Below are 23,603 nucleotides of genomic sequence, written 5' to 3' on the forward strand. Positions count from 1 at the left end.
ACAAAGGCAGAATTATGGTGGCTCGCTCTGCCCCCTCCCATTTTATGCATATTCGCTCTCATTCTGTAATATGACATGTGTACAAGTGCCAATACGCGGCAGTAACGCAATGGAACTTTCTATCCTCTCCGTTTTTGAGGAGAATTCTGTTGCCAATTGGTGTAGACGGCATTGAGCCACGTGGACCAATGGCCTGACTGGGTGTGTAAGGCCGCTTCCTTCACTTGTTGGGCGTACCCGCAATTCGGGAATTATTTGCTACAGCTGAGTTGTTGTCTTGTGCTGAGAACTGCCCCGGTCCACGCCTCAGGGCTCGCTTATCGCCTGTGTTTTGGTAGGGAAAGACCTGCCCCGAGTTAGATCTGGAGGGGAATTTTATCTAAGGCAGGGACAACACACACAGAGATGGGGTTGTGCGCCCTGCGCAAAATACTCCTCCTGACCGGCCTTTGAACACAAAGCGAGGCACTGAAGCGAAATGGGAGGCCGCCTGTTGCAGGTAAGCAAGCGGCCGCTCTGCTTGGCCAGCTATAAAAGCCAAACCGGGCGCGCGGGACTTGTGGTGGCACTGCCTGAAAAAACAAACAAGCCGGGCAGCCCCTAGCGGCCTCGCAGCTGCCTGGAAGCCGTAATTTGTTCGCTGCCATTGGCGCCTGCGCCGTGTTTTCTCAAGCCGTCTCTGGCGAGCGGCGTCGAGTGAAGCTCCAGCTCAGGACTCCCTTTGAAGCGCGGGAGATCAAACGCCTCCGAGACCCCCGTCCCACCCCAAGGCCTTAATCAGCCCGGCTGGCTGCGCCCGTTTTGCTCTCTCGGCTCTCTCGCGGTAGACACATCCGAGCCCCGCTCAAAGCCACCATTCACACGACCACGGGCGCCGCCTGTTTGGCCCGGACAGCAAACAAACGAGGCGCATTCGAGGGGCTTTAATGAAAGGGCGGGAGATGAGAAATAAACGGCGGCCGCCGGTGCTTCGCTTTACTCTCGCCGGGCGACTGGGCTCTCTCTGCTCCCTCTGGTGGAGACTTCAAAGTTTTGGCTTGTGCGCCTCCGTGAAAATGGCTTTTTCTTGCTTTTTTTCCCTTTTGGGACTTGGCTATGGAGGGCGGTTTATTAATCATGACGTGTTTTTTCTCAGAAAACTGCTGGGCATGTTTTCTCTCAAGTTCGAGCGGTCCTCTCCTCGTGTCAGCAAGGAGGATTACTAGAGGCGGGAGGGGGGGATAATCCCTCCATGCAGAAAAAGGCTCAAGGAGAGGGTGCCAGGCCAGTGAGGGGCGTGGGGCTGGGTAAGAGTGTGTGTGGGGGGGGCTGCAGAGGATCCCCACCCCTGGTTTAGGGTGGTCTTGTTATGCACAAAATTTGAAATGGCTTGAAGGGGAACAATTGAGACCAGTAAGTTGAAGCAGAACTTGGAAGAGCACCTATTGCAGCAATTGCAAGATCTGGAGGAGTGTAGAGATGATCTGGATGCAGGCAAGTACGAAATTCAAGATCTTTAAAACAACAACAGCAACCACATGTCAGTAAAAAAAGCAGAGAGAGAGGGCAGGAATGCCCCCCCCTTTAATTGGCAGGTTGTGCAGGTGAGCTCTCTCTGGGCATGGGGACAAGTGTCACGGCCCTGCTGGTAGTCTGAGGTGAGGACCAAGCTGGCATGAAAGGCACAGGAGCAGGCCAGGCCTGTTCATGTTAAGTTGGTAATAGTATCTGTAATAGTAGACTGACCCAGAAACTCCAGCGGGTGCAGAATGCCGCAGCGAGACTCCTTACGGGGTCTTCGCTTAGAGATCACATTCATCCGGTGCTATACCAACTGCACTGGCTCCCGATGGAGTACAGGATCAGGTTTAAGGTGCTGGTTTTAACCTTCAAATCCCTATACGGCCTAGGGCCCTCGTACCTACGGGACCGCCTCTCCTGGTATGCCCCACAGAGGAACTTACGATCTTCAAATAAAAACACCTTGAGGGTCCCAGGCCTCAGAGAGGTTAGGCTGGCCTCAACTAGAGCCAGGGCTTTTTCGGCTGCGGCTCCAACCTGGTGGAACGCTCTGTCACAAGAGACAAGGGCCCTGCAGGACTTGACATCTTTCCGCAGGGCCTGCAAGACAGAGCTGTTCCACCTGGCATTTGGTCAGGGCGCAGCCTGACCCCCTCCTCTGGCAATCTTTACAAAGCTTTAGTTTATGGTTGCCATCAATTTTGATTTTAATTCATTTTTATAATGTTTTATAATGTCATATTGTTTTATTGTTGTTAGCCGCCCTGAGCCCGGCTTCGGCTGGGGAGGGCGGGATATAAATAAAATTTATTATTATTATTATTATTATTATTATTATTATCTCTATTCCCATACCATTCAAGGGCCTCATTTTTGGCCTTGGGAAGGAATCACGAGGGCCCCTTCCCCAAGCCCTAGTTAGTGCTTACTTGGCTTTGGGAAGGAGGAAGCACCCGGGGGGCCTTGTCAGAGAGCCATTCTGCCTCCTGCCCATAGAAGCCTCTTGCTTTTCTCTTGCCATGCAGGAGGGGCTCACTTTGTTCTCCCGCACCTCCAAATTTCCCCCTCTCAACACACCCCTAACATGGGAGTAAGCCTTGTTGAAATTGGTGGGCTTACTAGGGGAAGCCCCTCTTGTGGGCGAAGTGGGACACAGCCCTGCCAGGATTCTGAACTCCAGCCTTTTTTCTTGTCACACACTGTAATAGCAACACATTTCCAATACATTTCCCACTCCACATGCCACCTTTCTGAAAGGAGAGGTGCTTGTGAAGAATTGCCCCCCTCCGAATATACCCAAGAGTTAAGCAGTAAGTGTGTGTGTTAAAGGGGGGGGAGGGAGTGATGCTGTGCAAGAATAGCAGATCCTCGCATAGAGACAAGAGATAATTATTACTGTAATATCCTGCAAGAAATGGTAGCTCACTGTGATTTCAAACAAGGGCAAGGGTCTGTTTGTGTGTGTTTTTTGCAACTTGGGATCTTCTGTGTGCAAACTTGCTTCTGAGTAGACATAGGGCTGCGCTATTAAGTGTTGCATTTTCTGCATGAAATAGGAAAGGCTGCAGCTGGCATTGTGCAGGAGGTTGGACTAGTTGACTCTTGTGGCCTCTTTTCCTTGCTCTCTGCCTGGAGCAGCCAAGAGGTTCCTGCCGCTTGACTCAAGGTTTAACAGCAGCAACAGAACTTCCAGTTCCTAGAGTGGAAGGGAAGGTTGTCAGAGAGAGGAGCTTATGTTTCACCCTCTTCCTAGCTCTGCCTCTGTTACTGGAGAAGAGGAATGTAAGTGAGCCCAGGCTAAGATGTATTCCAATGAACTGGGCCCCTGAATGCAAAGTCAAAAATCAAAGAGTTTACACAAAGTTTATAAGTGCAAACTAACTTTTCACCACCTAACGCTTAGATCTTCCACTAAGATGTTATCATGTAAGAGGGGAGAAGGGATGAGAAGTGAAGCATGAGGTTATTAGAACATGGTGATGTAGCAACACTGGGCTTCTTCATCTTCCTAGTGCATCCAGTGTTGAATTCACATTATCATGCAGTGTGTATGCACCCTAAAGCACCCTGCCCAAGAGTAATGGGAACCCTAGCCCGCTATACTGGTGAAAATCGAAAAATTAGAATATCGTGGAAAAGTTTATTTATTTCAGTAATTCAACTTATGGGTGAAACTAGTATATGAGATGGACTTATGACATGCAAAGTGAGATACGTCAAGCCTTTATTTGTTATAATTGATGATCATGGCGTACAGCTGATGTCATGAGTCTATCTCATATTAGTTTCACCTTTTAAGTTGAATTACTGAAATAAATGAACTTTTCCACGATATTCTAATTTTTTGAGTTTCACCTGTAATTTTTTCTAGGAGTGCTGAGAATCATAGTTCTATGAGAGGTGAACTACAGTTCCCAGGATTCTTGGAGGTATGCGCTTTAAATGTATGGTGTGTACACAGCCTGTGAATGTAGAACTTGTTCCATAGCCATATCCAGTATTTTTTTTTCCCCAAGAGGAAAAAATGCCGGAACTCACCATGAAGCTGTTACAGTAAGTTGTGGAAGACTCGGGGCAGCCCTGAACAGATCCCAGAGCCCCTGGGAGTAAATTAAATGTACTCCCACCTCCCTTGTTCCCTTAGATTCAGGTGGATGGCTAGGGCAGCTTGGAAGGGCCCTCGTGCAAATGCAAAAGTTTTTGTCCCTTAGAATATCACAGCAGTAGAGTACAGTATAAAGGGACAAGATAGTGTCCCCCCCATAACTTGTATTAATTTTTATTATATCTAGTTTACTGTTTGTTCTGGATCCTCAGTACTGTAGTCATAGAATCATAGAATTGTAGAGTTGGGTTTCCAAGGATCCTCTAGTCTAACGCCCTGCAATGCAGGAATCTTTTGCCCAAGGTGGAACTCGAACCCACAACTTTGAGATGAAGAGCCTCATGCTCTTTCCCTTTTCTTGTGCTATGTGGCAGCTGGTGTTCAGAGGAGAGGTACCCTGCCCTTGAGCCGAGAGGCATCTTTAAGATAACATCTTGGTTTCCTGTGAATTATGGTGTTTTGAATGTATACTTTCTATTGGACTACCATGAAAAGGTAAAAGTCTTTGCTAAAAGTCTTAACGTGCAAGAAAACCCTCCCCGCGCCAGTGATACTGATGTAGAATGGAATGTCGCTTTTTTCCTCTGAGGGATGTTGGGAGGGTATGTCTTCTGAGTTTGGGTCCCAGAGTGTAATGTTTCACTGGCATTGGTATTACCATTTATTAGATCCATACTCTTCACCTCTCTCTGAAAGAGCCCAGAGCTACAAGCGTACCATCTTAATACAATTAAAATTTCTAAAGGACAGTGTAAAACAATCTTTTAAAAAACAATTTGAAACTGCTAAAAGTAATCGTGTCCTCTCAATTGCAGGGTTTCTAGGGTCAGAACTTTCAGCCAGCAGAAGCCTGGGTAAACAGGAATGTTTTGTAAATTTCTTGTAAAAGTTAATATTAAAGGTAAAGGTAAAGGTACCCCTGCCCGTACGGGCCAGTCTTGACAGACTCTAGGGTTGTGTGCTCATCTCACTCTAGAGGCCAGGAGCCAGCGCTGTCCGCAGACACTTCCGGGTCACGTGGCCAGCGTGACGACGCTGCTCCGGCGAACCGGCACCAGAGCAGCACACGGAAACGCCGTTTACCTTCCCGCTATAAAGCGGTACCTATTTATCTACTTGCACTTAGGGGTGCTTTCGAACTGCTAGGTGGGCAGGAGCTGGGACTGAACGACGGGAGCTCACCCTGCCACGGGGATTTGAACCGCCGACCATGCAATTGGCAAGTCCTAGGCGCTGAGGTTTTACCAACAGCGCCACCCGCGTCCCTTTAAAAAGTTAATATTATTTTTACTAATATTTAGGGCATTTATAGTCCACCCAAGGAGCCCAGGGCAGTAAACATATACAAGTTAAAAACAAAAAGGAAAGCAAAAACATTCAAAAAACAGTTGCAGTTAAAAACATCTAAAAGCCTGTACCTTTGCTAAACCACCATTCCCAGGATGCTTTAGGGGAGAGACATGGCAATTAAAGTGCTATAAACCTGATGCATTTGTAACATAAATGTGCTTAGAATCCCATATAGAAGAATAATGGATTGTCTCAGGCTTTAACTTGCTTCCTTGCAAGTATCCTGTTAGACCCCCTTTAGACATTCCCTTACATGTAGTTGCTCCTATGCTCATCAGAATGTCAGAAGACTTTAATCTGTGAGGATGTATCAGATGTCATGGTTAGTAACTATGCAGGCAATGTAGATCCCAAGGGACTGGCCTTAATTGCAACCGTGATGTCTGAAGAATGAGCAACCAAAACATCTAGGAGGGCTCAAAATCCTTATTAAAAAAGAAAGTCTTTAACTGCCCTCTTAAACCCAAGCAATGAAGGAGCCATATGGACCTCTCAGGAAAGAGAGTTCAACTGTTGTCACCTTATGAATACCTGAGAGATAGTGAGAAGCGCCTCTGTAGAAGATACCAGTTCTTACCCAGGGTGATATGGAGGAAGGTGGCCTTCAAGTAAACCTGGGACTAATCTACACTGGTCAGTTACAGCGTTAAAAACTTGCTATAAAAATGTGGCACCAGAAGGCACTGTAGAGCAGCAGTCCATTGTCAATGGGAAATTGTATTGAGAGTTATATTACGTGGTTTCTTTATGCATTTTTTCAGATCAGTGTAGATCCAGCCCTGGTCACAAGCCATTTGGACTTTGAGGCATAACACATAATGTCTGCTGTGGTGGCTTGGTATAATGGCTGCTACATGTAAAAGAGCCAATGGGTTTTATCACTCACCATGCCCCAAACAATTAAATTGAAATAGGACAAGTGGGCTTGATTTATAACCATTTCTTTTTGGAGAGACAATCCAATATTTCCATTTCCTTTTATTGTGTTGGACAAAGCTCAGCTGTAACGCCATAAATGGGTAACAATAGCACGCAAATAGGTTTGACTAAATTCAGATTAATTTTATACTGCTACTGGCAATTTGAGTACTCCTAAGCATAATAGAGCAGTACTGTTACTTCCCTTGATCTGGACGCTATGCTTCCGTGGATGCAGCCTAGAATAGCATTTTTTTTGCTGTTGCATCAATCACACTGTTGACTCATGTTAAGCTTGTGGTCCACTAAGACCCCTAAACTTACTGGTATAAACTGTTTTTATTTTGAGTATGAATGAATAAAAATAATTTCCTCCCTTTAATCTGTGCATAAAGGAAGTGGAGTTACATTATAGGACCTTTCCTATACTGTCAAGGTCTCCCATCAATTTCAGTCCTAATTCAGGTATTCCAAATTGCAGGTTTTAATTTAATGGGACCACAGGCAGGACTTCAAATTGATGGAGGTCGAAGGCAGTTACATTTTATTTGGTCATTCTATTTTCTAATGAGGAAGAGGTGCTATGACACCCCCCTTGAACACCAGTACCCTGAAACTAACACACTTTATAATAAGGACAGCAGGGGAAGCTGATAAACCAGTTACTAAAGCCCCATCCTGGTTTTGTGTCTCTTGAAAATGCCGCCTAGCTGTGAAAATTCTCTTGATAAAATGAAAAGTGACAGAGCAACTGGGATTTAATACCAAAAAAATCGGTCAAAATCGGGTTATATGCTTCCTCAAGTCTATGGAAACCATGCTTTTTAATCCTGTGCTGACTTCAGATCACTTTATGATGAGATGATGTAGTGCATGGCAATTAAGTCTTCTGTAAGAAGCTACGGTAATCCATATAGAATTCAACACTATTTGAACGTTGCACGGGTGACCGAAAACCAGTGTTGCTCCCAGTCTCAAGTGGTGGTGTGATGTGGTTTCTTGGAGTTTATTTTTAGGAAAAGCAAAGAAAACCTACCAAGCATTTATTCAGAGTCTATCACTGAAATTTGTTATTTAGGGAAGCATGCAGCAATTAGGTTTGCTTGCGGCCTGATCCAATGCAAGAGGTAGTTCCCACGGAGCTCAGCTGGCCGTACTGTTTGGTACATGTGTATAGGATTGCAGGCATTCTGTGCAGAGTTTGGCATGTTGCCTAAACCCAGGAAATCAATAGATTTTCACACTGTTCTTCTGTGTGCCAATTACAGAATTCCTGATGAGTTGCATAAGATAGCTTTTCCAGATTATATGTCCCCTCCTGACATTGTTGCTGCCTAATCTATAAGGAGAGAATGGTGTATCGCAGTGGCACTGAGACAAATTCATCACTAGGGGGTTCCATCAGGTCTTAATTTCCCCTGCACTGAGCCATGTTGCTTAATTCATTCCGATTCCTTTGAACAGTTTCTCAATATTCCCAGAGAGCACAGGCAATTCATTTTACTGATTTCCTTCACTGAGGATAGATAAAAATATCATTAAACTTATCAGCATGAAAATGGTTTTGAAGGCAGAAAGAGGCAAGCAATAAAAAAATCCCCCTCAAGATTGCACCAGTACCCACTTCATCAAAGCAGGACAGATTATAAATGTTAATTTCCCTTAAAAGCTGGGTGTTTATTTCATAAAATACAATCCTTTAATTACAGCTGTGTAATAACTGACCACCCACAGGCAGCATTGTTGTGGGTAGGATATTGTCAGGTCTTGCAAGGAATTTAGGTAAGGCCAGTAAGTGTGTGGGGATAGAAAACCTTTTCAGTATTGCAAACTGCAACACTCTTTGCGCTTTTTTGGAAGAAAAAGGAAAAGGGTATTCTCCCCGTTTCTAGAATGGTAATACAGTGGTACCTCGGGTTACATACGCTTCAGGTTACATACGCTTCAGTTACAGATGCCGCTAACCCAGAAATAGTACCTCGGGTTAAGAACTTTGCTTCAGGATCAGAACAGAAATCATGCTCCGGCGGCACGGCGGCAGCGGGAGGCCCCATTAGCTAAAGTGCTTCAGGTTAAGAACGGACCTCTGGAACAAATTAAGTACTTAACCCGAGGTACCACTGTATAAGTGCAGGTAACATGCTGATATTTCTTTTTAACCTGTCATTAAAATGCTCTGATTTTTTTAGTGGACTGCCCCTTTCCACCCCACCCATCACTTTAAAGTTTTATATTATCCTGTTGGTGCTGCATTCTGTTTATTAATCGCTTATATAACTATGACTGATATAAAAGGGACTGCCTATTTCTGTATAAATGTACCCTCGGGTTAAGAGCAGCCTCTGAGGCTCTGCTCCAGGTCCCAACACTATCTGAAGTAAGTTGGGATGTGGGATCTTTTCTGATGTGGAACTCTGTTCCCTGAACCAACTTATCAATTGGCACTATCTTTATTTTCATTTCAGCACCAGACAATTCTTCTAATGTTAGTTTTTTATAAAAATGTTTGTTAATTTAATCTATTGACTAGTGTGGCTGTCATGGTTTTACATTTTTAAAGTATTTAAAAATACTTTAAAATATTTACTTAAAAGACCCTGGTTTTTCTATATTTTACTCAAGACTATATAAACAACTGTCCAACAGCTGTGTAGTATTCATAACACTAATGCTTCTTTATAGATTTCATGTCTACTTAATTTTTATTTTATTAATAAAGTAAATCAAAGTTAAAGAGCAAAAAGAAGTTACAGCAGGTTGAAAGCAGCATAAAGTCGGACATTATAAATGAAATTTTTTTTTTGATCCAAAATATTGTAAAACATATCCATTCCCCATAAACCTCTTAGGCTGGCTTGCACGTATTCTTTGGTAATAAGTAATGTCTTTGAGATAACCAAGCAGAAATCATTTAAGTTCCACAGGTAAATATCAGAGATATTAGCCTGAACGGATTTCTGGAATATTTCTATTTGAGAACAATTCCAAAATAGGTGTATGTAATCTGCTTTATTGATTAAACAGAGCCAATTAATTATTAAATAAGACAGTAGTAGAGAGGCAGCAACGGAAGTTAACAGACTCTCCAAGTGTCCCTATTTTCCAGGGATTCCAGTCCTGGATTTACAGAAACTGTCTTGGTTTCTGATCTGAACCCAGAATATCCCGTTTTTCCTTAGGACGTCCCTATTTTCATCAGAGAAATGTTGGAGAGGAAAAAGTTATGCAACTCACAAGCCAATGAGATAAGTAACTATACAACCTTTAGAAGACATCCAAAGGCAGCCCTGTATAGGGAAGTTTTTAAATGTTTAAATTTTATTTATTTATTTATTTATTTATTAAACAGGACATCCATATTTTCGTTGGAGAAATTTTAGGGGGTATGAGTTAAGTGGGAGTTAAGTCAGGGTGTGTGCAGAGAGGCATAGGCTCCCTAAAAAAAGGTAAAGGTACCCCTGCCTGTACGGGCCAGTCTTGACAGACTCTAGGGTTGTGCACTCATTTCACTCTATAGGCTGGGCGCCAGCGCTGTCCGCAGACACTTCCGGGTCACGTGGCCAGCGTGACAAGCTGCATCTGGCGAGCCAGCGCAGCACATGGAACGCCGTTCACCTTCTCGCTGGTAAGCGGTCCCTATTTATCTACTTGCACCCAAGGATGCTTTTGAACTGCTAGGTTGGCAGGCGCTGGGACCGAACAACGGGAGAGCACCCTGCCGCGGGGATTCGAACCGCCAACCATGCGATCGGCAAGTCCTAGGCGCTGAGGTGTAACCCGCAGCGCCACCCGCGTTCCCCCTTTTTTTTACAAATATTTTAGGGTAGGCTCCCTACCGCCTTGCAAAAGCAGTTGCCTGTCAATAGGTTTTACATGGTTTCATACCCACACAGGGCTGTGGGTGTGTGAATTTGTGTGTGTGTTTATTTCTGGCATAACTTCTTTACCCTGAAATGAGGAGTAAGGGATATGCTTCCACAAAGTTGTGAAAGTACTGAGCGCAGGACAATACTGTATGCCATGGGTAGGCAAACTAAGGCCCGGGGGCCGGATCTGGCCCAATCACCTTCTAAATCTGGCCCGCGGACTGTCTTGGAATCAGCATGTTTTTACATGAGTAGAATGTGTCCTTTTATTTAAAATGCATCTCTGGGTTATTTGTGAGGCATAGGAAGTCGTTCATTCCCCCCCCCCCAAAAAAAATATAGTCCGGCCCCCCACAAGGTCTGAGGGACAGTGGACCGGCCCCCTGCTAAAAAAGTTTGTTGATCAGTGCTGTATGCTGTCTTTCCTTCAGCTAGTATTCAGTGTTGAAATAATTGACAGCTTAACAACTGTTTAAAATGCAATTCGAAACACATCAGAAGGTAGAAATATGAACAAGGCAAAAATATTCAAAAGTAATTTTTTTTATTTCAACTCTATAAAGTATACAACAGGCACTCGGCAATTACAGCTGCAGGGAAAATACAAAGCAAAACAAAAGCAGTTAAGTTTATGATAAAAAGTTTTTGTTTTCGTTTTAGTCTACATCAAAAGAGTGCAACTGGTCAAAGACCATTTGATGAAAGTGTATTCTTGGACAAACAAAACTAAATCCTCCTCTTTCATGTAGAATCCTCAGTAAGAAGAAAACCAAAGGAAAAATAGCCATTAAGATTATAAAGGAAGCCACCAGTGTAAAAACAGCATACATTGGAATAAGTACGGTAGTAGGCAACGCTGAATCAATTTCCCTTTGCTATTAAAGCCTGAAACATCAATGTCTCAGTGCTGTGGTCTGTTTATGGAGTGGACTGTTCACAGAGGAAGAGGACAAATAACACACTTTCAGTGTTTAGCTTTCTAGGTGTACTACTGAGAGTTTGTCTCAGAAACATTTGCATATACAAGGAAACTCATAGAAAGCACTGGTCCTGTTTTGTTCAGTGGTGCAACAAGATTCACTCCTTCTGCAGTCATTGGTTTCACAATGGAAATAATATGTTTTTTTTGTTTGGTGTAAATTTGACAGTCAGTTTGCTAATCATTGGTCTGATCGGAATATTTTTGCAATGGAGCCTATTATAAAATGTGATATGTTAGAACTTTTACTGCACTACAGTTTTAAAATTTGCACAGCTTAGCAAAACAGGAATACCTGTATACAGACTGATAGTATGTCATATATTAATTTGACCTGCACATACATTTATACATTTCACAGAAATGACGCTGTATCTCATTAACAGATACACAGCTCTGGTACATTTATAACAGAAATAAGAGAACAACTTCATCATTTCTGTAATTCATCAATATTATATAATAAAGGCTTATAAACTGTTAGCCGAAAGAACTGTAAAACGCAGCAAGCTAAGAAAGGACAACATTTTGAGGTGTGTTTGTCTTTGTCATGCAGCATAACACCAAATTTGTATTTTTTTTAAATAGGATGCCATGAATTTTAAGGCACTTGCAACAATGCCAAATAACTAGATGATGATCTAAAAACTATGGGACAGATGGACAACGGTACAGTTGACATAAGTTTCAGTAATACTGACAATTATGACATTAATTCAAGTCTACTTTGATCTAAAAACATTACCTTACAAATAAGAAAATGAAAGAATAATGCAATGAAGTTCTAAATAAAAAGCTATATGTGTACCACAAAATATCAACACGAAAAAAATATCTATTTACATAAATATTTGCTTGTGGTCCTATTATTAAATAAGAATTTTCTGTGAATGATGCAGCACTGTAATAATAAGCTAAAGCTTACCTGTACCTTTAGAACCCAGTTCTAGCAAATGTGTCTCCATTATGACAGCAAATTTCTTTTTTATGCAGATACACCATCATTTCATATGTTAAAGGGAAGCAGAGATCCCAAGCACATTTATAGGGAGTAAACTCTACCAAAATGAAGGGACCTTACTCATGAGCAAATTGATCTGAGGACTGCAGCCATAAGTAATAAGTAGTCTGCATACAAAATTTCCAAACAGAACTGCTGGCAAGCTTTCATTCCCAGCCATGTGATTTGGACTTGGGTCATTGGGTGATACAGTGGTGCCCCGCAAGACGAATGCCTCGCAAGACAGAAAACTCGCTAGACGAAAGGGTTTTCCGTTTTGGAGGTGCTTCGCAAAACGAATTTCCTATGGGCTTGCTTCGCAAGACGAAAATGTCTTGCGAGTTCCTGCGGGTTTTTTCCCCTTCCTCCCTTTTTCTTAGCCGCTAAAAGCCGCTAAACTGCTAATAGCGCTAATCCGGTAAGCCGTCAATGGGCTTGCTTCGCAAGACAAAAAAACCGCTAGACGAAGAGAATCGCGGAACGGATTCTTTTCGTCTTGCGAGGCACCACTGTATTCAGTCAACTTGGGAGTTGACCCATTGAAATTAATGGTCATGACCAACTTAGCTTCACTGATTTCTACTCTGAATAGGATGTAGTTGACTTATTTCCACACACACACACCCCACCGCCCTCACCCTCAAATTGTGTGGTTTTTCCACTCTGGCCTGCAGCTACTAATGATATGTGTTGGAGCTAGGGACTTCTGTAATAGTATGGCCCTGCTTCATGTCCTAGCCAGGCACAGAAAACTCACCATGGGATGGATTCCATTCTTCTGTGGGATCTGCATGGAAAGAGTAGCATGTGCACCAGTTGTAAGTTGCAGTACACTGAAATGTGAATGTGTGTGTATATGCTTTTGTATATATATGTGTGTGAATAAAATGTATTACTTATAAATGCAGGGTTTATTAATACACACACGCTAGCTTAAGATATTTAAAATACATTTGGTGAAGAAGATGCCAGTGAGTCATATGAAAAAATAAATCTGTATTAAGTGCACACCGCACCAATTATATACTATTGAATGCGGCTCAAGGACAAACGGAAGGAATCAAGCCTAATAATTCATACCAAGCTCCCTTTGAAACTTTCCTTGCATAATTATTACTAAATTTGTGTGTGACTACTCTTCAGCTGAATGCTTTTAGTTTAACACATTGTCATTTGAGCTATTTAGAGTGGAAATAGCATGTTCTCGTGTTTATAACCAGGAAAAGTCAATTAATCAAAAAGAACAAATTTTGCATTTAAGTTCACTCAGCGTAGGAGTATGAATTAAGCTGGAGTTCTGGGAGTGCTTTTTAGAAGTGAGTCCACCTGCCACCTACAAGGTGACTTTTGTCCAAGATGACTAGTCATGTTCTAGCCCTATTGTATAAAATGTCAGGAAATGCTTCGGATAGTGTTCAAATGCTTAAGTTGAGAATTGCATATGTGTTGGATGGTGTATAAAAGTAATTGGCAGATGTAGCAAATGCTGTGCTGTACTGGTTTAATGAGCAGCAGAAATGATAAATTATGATGTAAAGTTTTTTGCTGTCTTTTATTGGTTTATACTTTAAAAAGGAGGAGGCTGACTATTAGTTTTAGAAGCCTGAGTGACATGAAATTATGTTCTTCTAGAAAACTGTTGATATACATCATTCTCCAATAAGTAAATATATCTGTTTAGAAAACCTCTGTTCAAGTTGTTGATAGCTACATGAATGTGAAGAATTGTTGGATTAAATTGTAGGATAGCGCTGAAGTGGCATATTTGATTTCATGCACTTGCAAGCAAAGAGAACCCTGTTTAATGATTTTGACAAAGGGTAAAATCAAGGTAAATGTGGTTAATTTTACAAAGAAAAAGCCTGACCCCCATTTTTTTTACTCATTTAAAAAACCTGTCCAGATTTGGACAGAAAAGATCATGGGTAGGCAAACTAAGGCCCGGGGCCCGGATCTGGCCCAATCACCTTCTAAATCCAGCCCACGGAGAGTCCGGGAATCAGTGTGTTTTTACATGAGTAGAATGTGTCCTTTCATTTAAAATGCATCTCTGGGTTATTTGTGGGGCATAGGAATTTGTTCATCCCCCCCCCCCAAAAAAAAATACAGTCCGGCCTCCGACAAGGTCTGAGGGACAGTGGACTGGCCCTCTGCTGAAAAAGTTTGCTAACCCCTGGAAAGATTATGGGTCCATCCAGCACTATCTGGGATTATTGCCACAATGGTTAACTAGCTTTTGCATGCTGGGAGGTCTGTGATTACAGCTACCATATGCAGATTCTGTAATAATTCCTGGTATGCAATAAAGTACCTCCTATAGACTGATTTTATAGGATTAAATAAAGTAGCAATTTATTTTTGTTTTTACTTCACTTCCTTCTGCTTTACTTACCCATATTTTAATTGCAATATTTTAATATAGTTTTATGTCTCGTTTGATAAATTGTAGTAAGCAAACAAATAGCATGCCCTCTTCAGCTTCAGCACAATCCAGTACAGTACTTAGGAAATGGTGATATCTCTGTCTAGCTGCACCTCACTAGTCAAGAAGGCTTCATAGTCCTTGCTGATGCTGGGTTTGGCCAGAACAACTCTAAGCAGCTCATAAGAAGCTGTGTGAGGAAGAGTGTTCAAATGCATCAGTATAGGGGAAGACTTGTCATGTTATAGTGGTGTAAGTTTTGGAAGCTCTGAAGTAGACTGCAAATGGTGCTGCTGTGTTTGCTTTGTGGTTGGGTCCTAGTGTTCCCACAAATATTCCTATGTACTGGAAGAAGAGTGCTCTTTCCTAAGATCCAGCGCTTATGTTGTTCCTGACCACTAATGCTCATGGTTGTTTTATCACAATCAATCACGTGGATGCCACAACAAATAGTGGGAAGGCATTCCTGCTCCTAAAAAGGGCTTAAATATCTTGGTTATTTCCACCAGTAATGAGGTGGAAATAGGATCACAAGTTTGCTGTAATGTATACCAGTGTCAAACAGGAATGACTCCTGAAAGAGTTAAGCTAATGTCAAATGTGCAAGTATATAAGGAAGGCCATGGCATCTCTTTTTCACTCCTTAAACCCACATGTTCTCTTCCAATGTATAAGACTAGGAGCCTGGCGGCCTTGAGAAACTGAAAAGGTTGATTGAGCAGCTGCTAATTTTTAAGAAACGAAGATTTTGAGGGCTATTTCGCAGTTTATATTGAGTTAGTAAAAAAACTGCATTGTATCTAAACATTGCAAACTGAAAGCACAATTCTGCTGTGTTTCCTAAATCATGTAAGTCTTAAAAAATTGCAGTGACGTACATTTAACAGAAAGTGCTGTTGCAAGTTATAACTAACGGCTTTGAATGCATATAAACAAGGGAGGGTTTGAAAATTTACATTAAACAAATTGGGTTGGATCTACACTGAGGCTGCTATCGTATGCATTCTTTTTTTTTGCATGAAAACAGTGGGATTTACTTCTGAGTAAAGCATGCACTGGATCGTCCTGTGAGTTAGTTGAACTTAAGTCCCATCTGGAATCAATGAATAAGTCAAGATTTTATAGTAAGTTAAACAAGTTAGTTTTGCCTGAACTTAAACCCTTTTAATCCCAAAGGAAGTGAAATATTGAAAAGGGCAAATCAAGGAGGAGGGAGGTGTAAGTACAAAAAAGATGGAAGCTAGGAGATACACGGATTAAAAAAAAGAGAGAGGGTTAAGTTAACTCATAAAGAGCAAAACTGGAGATGAAAATTGCTTTTTTGGATTCAGGTTATTGTGAGACTGCAGTGGTGTTACTTTGACGGAAATGAACAAGGGGATAGATGTGTTTATCTTCAGTGGCATTTCATATTATGTGATGGCATCTTAAAAGTGGGTTGTAGGGGTTGTTTTTTATTGAACTAATAAAAACTCTGTTGTATACGTAAGGCTGCATTAGCAGTGAGATTACTTCATCTAAAGGTGCAAGTATATTGGAAGTACATGTTTCCTGGTAGATGTCTTCACCGAGATTGCTATCATTATTCTATGTTTTTATAATCTATTACTGTCAAAAGAGTGACACATATATGTTAGAAAGCTCAAGCCTAGTAAGTATGATTCACCCAAACTGGAACATTTTAAACTCTCATTAATTTCCGTATGCACTCAACTCTCCCTTTGAAATGAATGGGATTTTGAAGTGGCCCATTTCAGCTGCACACATTTCAGCTCCATGCTTTTTAGACTGATTGATATAACTTGTGGTTGTATTACGTTTCACGAGGAGAGCGGAATTATTTAACGTTTGCAATAAATAAAATACAGCTAGAAAACAGTGGGACTAAGGATTTGGCAAAAAGCAAAACAAATGATGGCAATGCTATATGAAGGAGCAGCAAAAACGTGTGTGTGTGACTATTATTTTGAGATTTTAGTTGACAATCACATTCTTTGCTACATATTTTCCTGAAAAATGATTGTGGATGTTTGGTTATTTCATGGATTAAAAAATGTACATAGCACCTATATAGTATGCAGTGAGTCTTGCATTTTCCCTCCTTGGGCTCTAAAAGGTAAATGTTATTTTAAGTTCAGTGTAAATTCCTATTGGACCAGTTGGCTGCTATCATTTCCTTTCTAGGACCTTTTGATAAGCACATTTGTCTTTGTTTATAATATAGTTATTATATATATATATAATATGTAAAATGAGTAGTTTTATGAATAATCTTCTACATGCTCTTATGTAGCTGTACCAACAAAATTAAATGTTAGATATACCATGTTCTCACATATGTGTGAGAACCGACCAACCCATACTTGCTTTAACAGTTCAGTAAAAACTGTAGCAGTTGTGCTTTTGTTATCAGTTTGGGAGGGGAAAAGCACATCAGAACTTAAATATGGAAAAGGGTAACATTCATTCTTGTCATGAATACTGCTCGAAAAGAAAGACAACCTATATAGCACTGCTTTGACATGAACTCCAAGACCAATAGCTTTGTGGTCCTCATTGGTTTAATACGTTGGCCCGCTTTAAGAGGCCCAACACACTCCTTTTGCTTTTTTGGGAGTACCCCAGATCCCACACTGTAGATTCTACAGTACTTAACATTTCAGAACAGAATTAGCAATACAATGATATTGCAGCTAGAATTATGTGCATCTTATTCTATCAACTTTCAAATTATGACTGGAGCGAGTTCATTACAGTGATAGAAAACACATTTAATTACTGGTGAAAAAGGCTTTGCTTCAGGACCACCATGTCAACTGCTATGTTAAGTTCAAACAGAAAACATGTGAAGAGCACTATTGTCATCTAAGCAAGAAGTCCTAATGCCACTGTAGTGTTACTGTAGCAGCATCAATCAAGGCATCATGGTGACCCCGAGCACTAATCCTTCCCAATTCCTTCAGGTCTGCTGGCAGCCATGTCTCAGGAAGCTGTCTTCAGCAAGGCAGAAGCAGGTAAGAGAAATACATTAAAAGTCTATGTCCCATCCTGAGTTGTCATCAGGTGGTGGTTCATCGTTGTCCTCAGGGAAGCTATCAAAATTGCTTGTATCTGTTGGAGATGCAACCTGTCCAGTGGGGAGAAAAACAGACTTTGTACTGTTGATGATGATGATTTATGCCCAAGCTGTTTGGAATCATTAGACAGTTTTCCGATTTCAAAACTATAGCTTCATGCTTGCCAGTGAGAATTCCAAAGAACAGCTTTGGAAAGCTCAATAATTCAGATACTACAGTTTCCATTTACAGTACTGCCATGAGATGTTTTGTTTGTTTAAATTTTCTGAACAAGCATGTCATGGGTTTTGCATTTCTGGTTATATAGTTTGCGATCTGACTAATGTAAATGTTTTTTTACTGGCTGCTGATGGTCACTTGGATGAGAAATTTATCTGCAGCGATGGGATCTGTGATGAATGCTTGGAACAGAGGCATAGGGGGTGGGGCTGGGGCCATGGGCACAGTTTTTTGTGGGGCAAACCTCTTATGATGCCCTGCCAGCCCATGGGCCTGACAGTATGTCATGAGCTGTTGTGTCCTTTTCACAGTGCCCCCATAGCTGGAGGGTGCTATGAGAAGGACACAAGAGTTCACAGTGCCTGCAAGCCTGGCACTATTTTGCACCCTGCCCTGCTGCGTCCTTCTCAGCTGCTCTCAAGCAGGAGGGTGGCTTGAGAAGAATGCAATAGGCATGCTGCACCTTGCCTGACTTGCACCACTTTTGTAAGTCTTGCAAAGCAGTGCTGGGCTTTGCATAGGTGACATGAGTGAGCCCCTTGAAGCAGGACAGGGCTTCCCACTGTGGCACAGCACAGCCCTGTTTAGCTCCATTGGCCGCCCACAATGAATGCTCTGTCACTGTCTTGGAATATTTTGCATGAGAAACAGCAGTTCAGGAGCATTCAGCAGTTTGGAAAAGGCATGAAATGACATGAGAGAAAGGTGCTGAGTGGGTCAGGGTACAAAAGGAGACTTTGTAAAACCTTCTCAGCCATGAAACTTACTGGGTGACCTTGGGCAATTCACCTTGATCTCTCAGCCTAACCTATCTCACAGGTTTGTTCTGAGAATAAAGTGGACAGGGGGAGAACCATGGCCGCCACCTTGAGCTCCTTGGAGGAAAAGGTGGGGCACAAATGTAGCAATAATCATACCAATTCTATAAGGTACAGATAAAAATAGTACATGCTTTGTTCTTGAAAAGAATTGATTTGTTTATTGAATTATATACAAATGGCTGTTGCAGTAGAAAAACAAGAACCAGTACAATGGCCAGAATAAACACAACGCTAGTAGAACAGACGTAATTGGAAATGGTTGGGCCCAAATAGCAATGGTTAAGCATAGGGCACCACAGATACAAAAATATATGTTTGTATTATAAACATGAAAGCCAGTGATACAGTGGGCTAGTTTGCATGACACAGTAAGCCAGACTATGACTCCATGAATGCTGCAGGCAAGGTTTGTTCTTGATTACAGCTCAAAATTAGTGAGGAGCCTGCTAAACCACAAATCCCAGTTTGGACAACTTGGGAAACCAAGCCTTGACTTAGCTCCTCTCCAGGAGACCGCACATTTGTGTGTTAAAAACTAGTTATAAAGCTTACAAATTCATAAAGCATTTTATGCATCCTTATCATTCCTTTTTCTATGGGGTCAAGGGGGGGGAAGCCCCTGACCACAGCAGAAGTTGGTGGTGAAGGAAATGTTATTTTATCCATATAAGTATATTTTGAAAAGAAACAACAGGTGACAGTGTTAAATTTGGAAACATGGAGAGAAGGAAAGAGAGTTTTGAGTTGGCTGAAGGCAAAGCATCTTGGGGTGATGGAGGAGCTCTCTCTCTCTAGGGATCCATACAGCATAATGGAATTTCTAGGTTTCAGGACTGCCTGTTTGTCTCCACTTAGGTTCTGCTTGGATATTTGGAAATAAAGCAAATAGTACAAAGACACCTTAAGTCTCCAGTGCTCGCTCATCCAAAGGAAACTAAACTCGGAAGCGCTGCCCCTGGAACTTCTGACTGCTTGGGTAAGTGGGGAGAAGGTAACAGTCGGTACCTAAAGATAGAGGGGAACCCACTATTTTCAGAAAACTAAGCTTCATGACTCCTAAATAAATTTCAAGGTTTTGTACATTTAAAAGTGATAAATTCATTCATAATTTGCTGCTTTAATTTGTAATTTACTATTTGTTTTAGGGATTTTCAAAATTGATGGATTGTTTTTCAATATATCACATGAGTTGCAGACGGGGAAGTGGGTGCTTCAGTTTTCACAGTGAATTCTTAAAACCAGAAAAGTGAAATATTAAAGCATAGTTCACTGTATGAATCAAAATCAAAAATTCACTTTTATTCGAACATTGGAAAAACACAATTTGGTTAAGTCATGAAGCTCATGCTTTCAGGATTATACATTGCTTAGCAATATAATATGGGGAAAGGGTTGCTGAGGATCTGAGAATATTTGTTATCTAAACTAAAATATATCAAATTAGATTGTATCCAAAGAAAAACCCTAAAACAACCAGAGCTTTCACCATTCCTCCTTTTGGAAAAATCTGTGGGCTTAAAAGGTGAATGTTTGCAAGTACCGTATTTTTCGCCCTATAGGACGCACTTTTTCCCCTCCAAAAATGAAGGGGAAATGCGTGTGCGTCCTATGGGGCGAATGCAGGCTTTCACTGAAGCCTGGAGAGCGAGAGGGGTTGGTGCGCACCGACCCCTCTCGCTATCCAGGCTTCAGGAGAGCCGCAGCGCCAGTCCCACAAGGTCGGGGGACAGCGGGGAGGCGGAACGCCGCCATCCTGCTGTCTCCCGATGTGGTTTGGAGGCTGACGGCGGGGAGATGCGTGCTTCTCCCAGCTGCCAGCCCCGGGGACAGCTGGGAGGCGCAGCGCGTCCTCCTGCTGTCCCCGGACCTGATCTGCAGGCGGGCGGCGGGGAGAAGTGCGCTTCTCCTCGCTGCCTGCCCCGCAAGCTCCGGGGACAGCTGGGAGGCGCAGCGCGTCCTCCTGCTGTCCCCAGACCTGGTCTGCAGGTGGGCGGCGGGGAGAAGAGCGCTTCTCCCCGCTGCCGGCCCCACAAACGCCTGGGGGGGGGAAATAATTTTTTTTCCTTTATTTCCCCCCCAAAAAACTCGGTGCGTCCTATGGGGCGAAAAATACGGTATATAGTGACTATGGAGAGCTTTCTCCCATTGCTTCATTCCCTGTTGCTACAGTAGGAAACATGGAGGTACATCCATGAAGTTTGGAGCTCTGGTACAGAAACAGCTGTGCTTCTGTTTAGTCACTTATACAAAGATTCCTCCAAACACAGTAGTTTATGACTGGTGGAGGGGGAGTGAAGAGGTACCAAAAGCAAACTATTTTGGACTACTGTACTTTTTTTGGTGGGGAGTGGTGGTGGGGTGTGCCATCAGCTTTGACTCTGCTTTATCATTTGGACTAGCATGGAGTTAGTACAGCAGTTGCAAGTGATAGATATATGCCTGACAGCAAAAGCACAGCCTTTAGCACGGGTATAGAATCGCAGGAACTTGGCAATTGGGAAGGAAATAAAGGGCATGTTGGAGAGACAGGAGGAAGGAGTAAAGGGCGAAGCACAAGAGAGCTAAAGCAAACAAGCAGCTTTACTACAATAAAAAGAAAACAAAATGTCTCTGGAAATACATCTCAGTCCAGGACTCCATCTCTACATATGTGCACAAGCTCTGATGCATCAACGTCAGGGAAAACTCTGCACTCTTAATGCATGCCCCTGACAACAGCATCAGTGAGAAACATGCTTATATAGATAAGCTCCAGTATAGCTGGAGGCCCACAGAGCTTTCAACCAAAGCTGTTTGTTGTTGTAGCAGTGAGTGTCTCCAAAAAAATTCTTAATTCTCATCTAGCATGTATGAATGAATAACAGAATAAATGGTATACTCACACTTGGTATTATAGGAGGTGTCAATGTACCTTTTCTTAAACCTTCCCAGTTAAAGCCTTCAAACCACCTAAAAACAGGGAAATGATACTATAAGGCAAGGAGCAGGATTTGCAGCCCCCCTAAGTCTCCTGAGGGTTGGGGGAACTGTCTACAACTGTATGGGATATGGCATAGAGGGTGGCAGTTATGGCAGTTGGTAGGGGGAGTGGGTAAATGGGGTGCCTCATTATGCACCACCCACAACCACTTCCGCTAGTGAAAAGTCACACTGCATATATAGCACTATAGGAACAAGAATGGCATTTCTCTATACATGGTAAATGTCAAACAAAATGGGACATATATATACAGAAAGCATGATGTTTGGCACCTCATTGATATGTTGAGTGGGAACTATTCCTGCATTGGTATTTTTTAAAAAATATATAAATTATTGTCAAGTAAAAACCACCAATATATTAACCAACGTTCCACGTATTTGTTTCAATGTAAATAGCTCACAGAGCCAATGACACCCAGTTTTAGGAGCTATAAAGCTCAAGTCCATTGAATTCCCATCAGTGGGAATAGGGACTGCACAAAGAAATATTGGTTGCACCCCAAAAGCCTAGAGGTGGTTTAAATTCAAAACAGATGCCTCATAATAAGCAATGAACTTGTTTCAAGCTTCAAACTAAAAGAAAGCCTAAACACTGCGTATATACTTCTCCTGTTGCCCTTGCTTCTCTCAGAATTTTCTCCCTCCGTTTAGTACTGGGGCAGGACTGTTGCTGATGGTAATAACTTTTCAGCATCTGAAACATACGTACTTGTGCTTTTGAATATCCTTGACACCGTTTTTTAAGTTCCCTAGTCTTTCTGATGGGTTGTCCCTGTAAGAAAAAGAAAAAATAACACCCCAGCACACAACAGAGTGGGATGAAAAAGCTGGCAGGTAATTCCATTCTCTACTGTCCTCTATTTATTTAAACATTCTCTATCCCAGTGTTGTTCTCAGTAGTATGCAAGGGAGCTAACAATCAAAACAGTGGACTGTCCAAGCATGACTCTAAGGCTGTAATCTCAACCATGTCTATTTTACACCCAGGCCTTTGACACCTGAGATGTGTTTTCAAGACCCACCCTATTATTGTGAATGTAGTATGCTTTATAACTGCCTTTAATTCAGAAACAGATAGGTAGCCGTGTTGGTCTGCCATAGTCAAAACAAAATAAAAAAATTCCTTCCAGTAGCACCTTAAAGACCAACTAAGTTAGTTCTAGGTATGAGCTTTCGTGTGCATGCACACTTCTTCAGATACACTGAAACAGAAGTCACCAGACCCTTCTATATAGTGAGAAGGTGGGGAGGGGTATTACTCAGAAGGGTGGTGGGAATGGGTGATTGGCAGATAGCTGTGATGAGCCTGTTGACGACTCTTAACGACTGCAATAGGTCTGGCTCTGTTGATCTGTTGTCTAACTTCATCTGCTGGGTATTTTAGTTCTAAAAAGGTTTGCTGTAGATCTCTTAGGTGAGAGTCTCTGTCTGTAGAATTAGAAGAGATGCGGCTGTAACGTAGTGCCTGGCTATATACAGAGCCAGACTGATACCCAGAGAGAACTTGCTGCAAGACAGACACAAAAAAGAAAATAACAGAACACCTCTAGTCATCACATACAGCTCCCAAGTTAAAACAGTACAACGCATCATCAGAGATCTACAACCTCTCCTGGACAATGACAGTTCTCTTTCTCAAGCTCTGGGAGGAAGACCTTTCATTGCCTACAGCCAGCCACCCAATCTTAAACAACTCCTAACCCACAATAATACTACTACCAGACTTAACACGGACACTGGCACCAGAGCCTGCAATAAACCCAGATGCCAACTTTGCTGCCACATACACCCGGACAACACCATTACTGGCCCCAACAACATCACACATACCATCTCGGGACTATTTAATTGCTCATCGTCTAAC

The 23,603-nt window shown here is 42.2% G+C and overlaps 1 protein-coding gene and 1 long non-coding RNA gene across 7 annotated transcripts in view; one reads left to right on the top strand and one right to left on the bottom strand.

The window, feature by feature from the left end:
• Positions 1–23,603, top strand: part of LOC307216330 — a 52,746-nt gene that overhangs the window by 28,323 nt on the left and 820 nt on the right. The window contains exons 1-4 of one of the 3 annotated variants that reach the window (XR_013839021.1): positions 10,754–12,433; positions 12,738–17,654; positions 19,613–19,737; positions 20,930–21,003. This is a non-coding gene — a long non-coding RNA (uncharacterized lncRNA). Of the gene's footprint in view, positions 1–10,753; positions 12,434–12,737; positions 17,655–19,612; positions 19,738–20,929; positions 21,004–23,603 lie in introns of those variants that run through there. The other 2 variants (XR_013839020.1, XR_013839019.1) reach the window with 2 other exon arrangements.
• Positions 17,391–23,603, bottom strand: part of PRKG1 (protein kinase cGMP-dependent 1) — a 660,310-nt gene continuing 654,097 nt past the window's right edge. For 2 of the 4 annotated variants that reach the window (XM_079976269.1, XM_079976271.1), the window contains 4 exons: positions 22,449–22,511; positions 21,640–21,706; positions 19,658–19,762; positions 17,391–17,767 (listed from right to left, as the gene is read on the bottom strand). In XM_079976269.1, the coding sequence (XP_079832395.1) occupies positions 17,669–17,767; positions 19,658–19,762; positions 21,640–21,706; positions 22,449–22,511 (334 nt within the window). In that variant the 3' untranslated portion in view covers positions 17,391–17,668. The remainder of the gene's footprint in view (positions 17,768–19,657; positions 19,763–21,639; positions 21,707–22,448; positions 22,512–23,603) is intronic. The other 2 variants (XM_079976270.1, XM_079976272.1) reach the window with 1 other exon arrangement.

The sequence above is a fragment of the Podarcis cretensis genome (assembly GCF_951804945.1).
Source record: "Podarcis cretensis genome assembly, chromosome: 5".
In the NCBI taxonomy this organism is placed as follows: domain Eukaryota; kingdom Metazoa; phylum Chordata; class Lepidosauria; order Squamata; family Lacertidae; genus Podarcis; species Podarcis cretensis.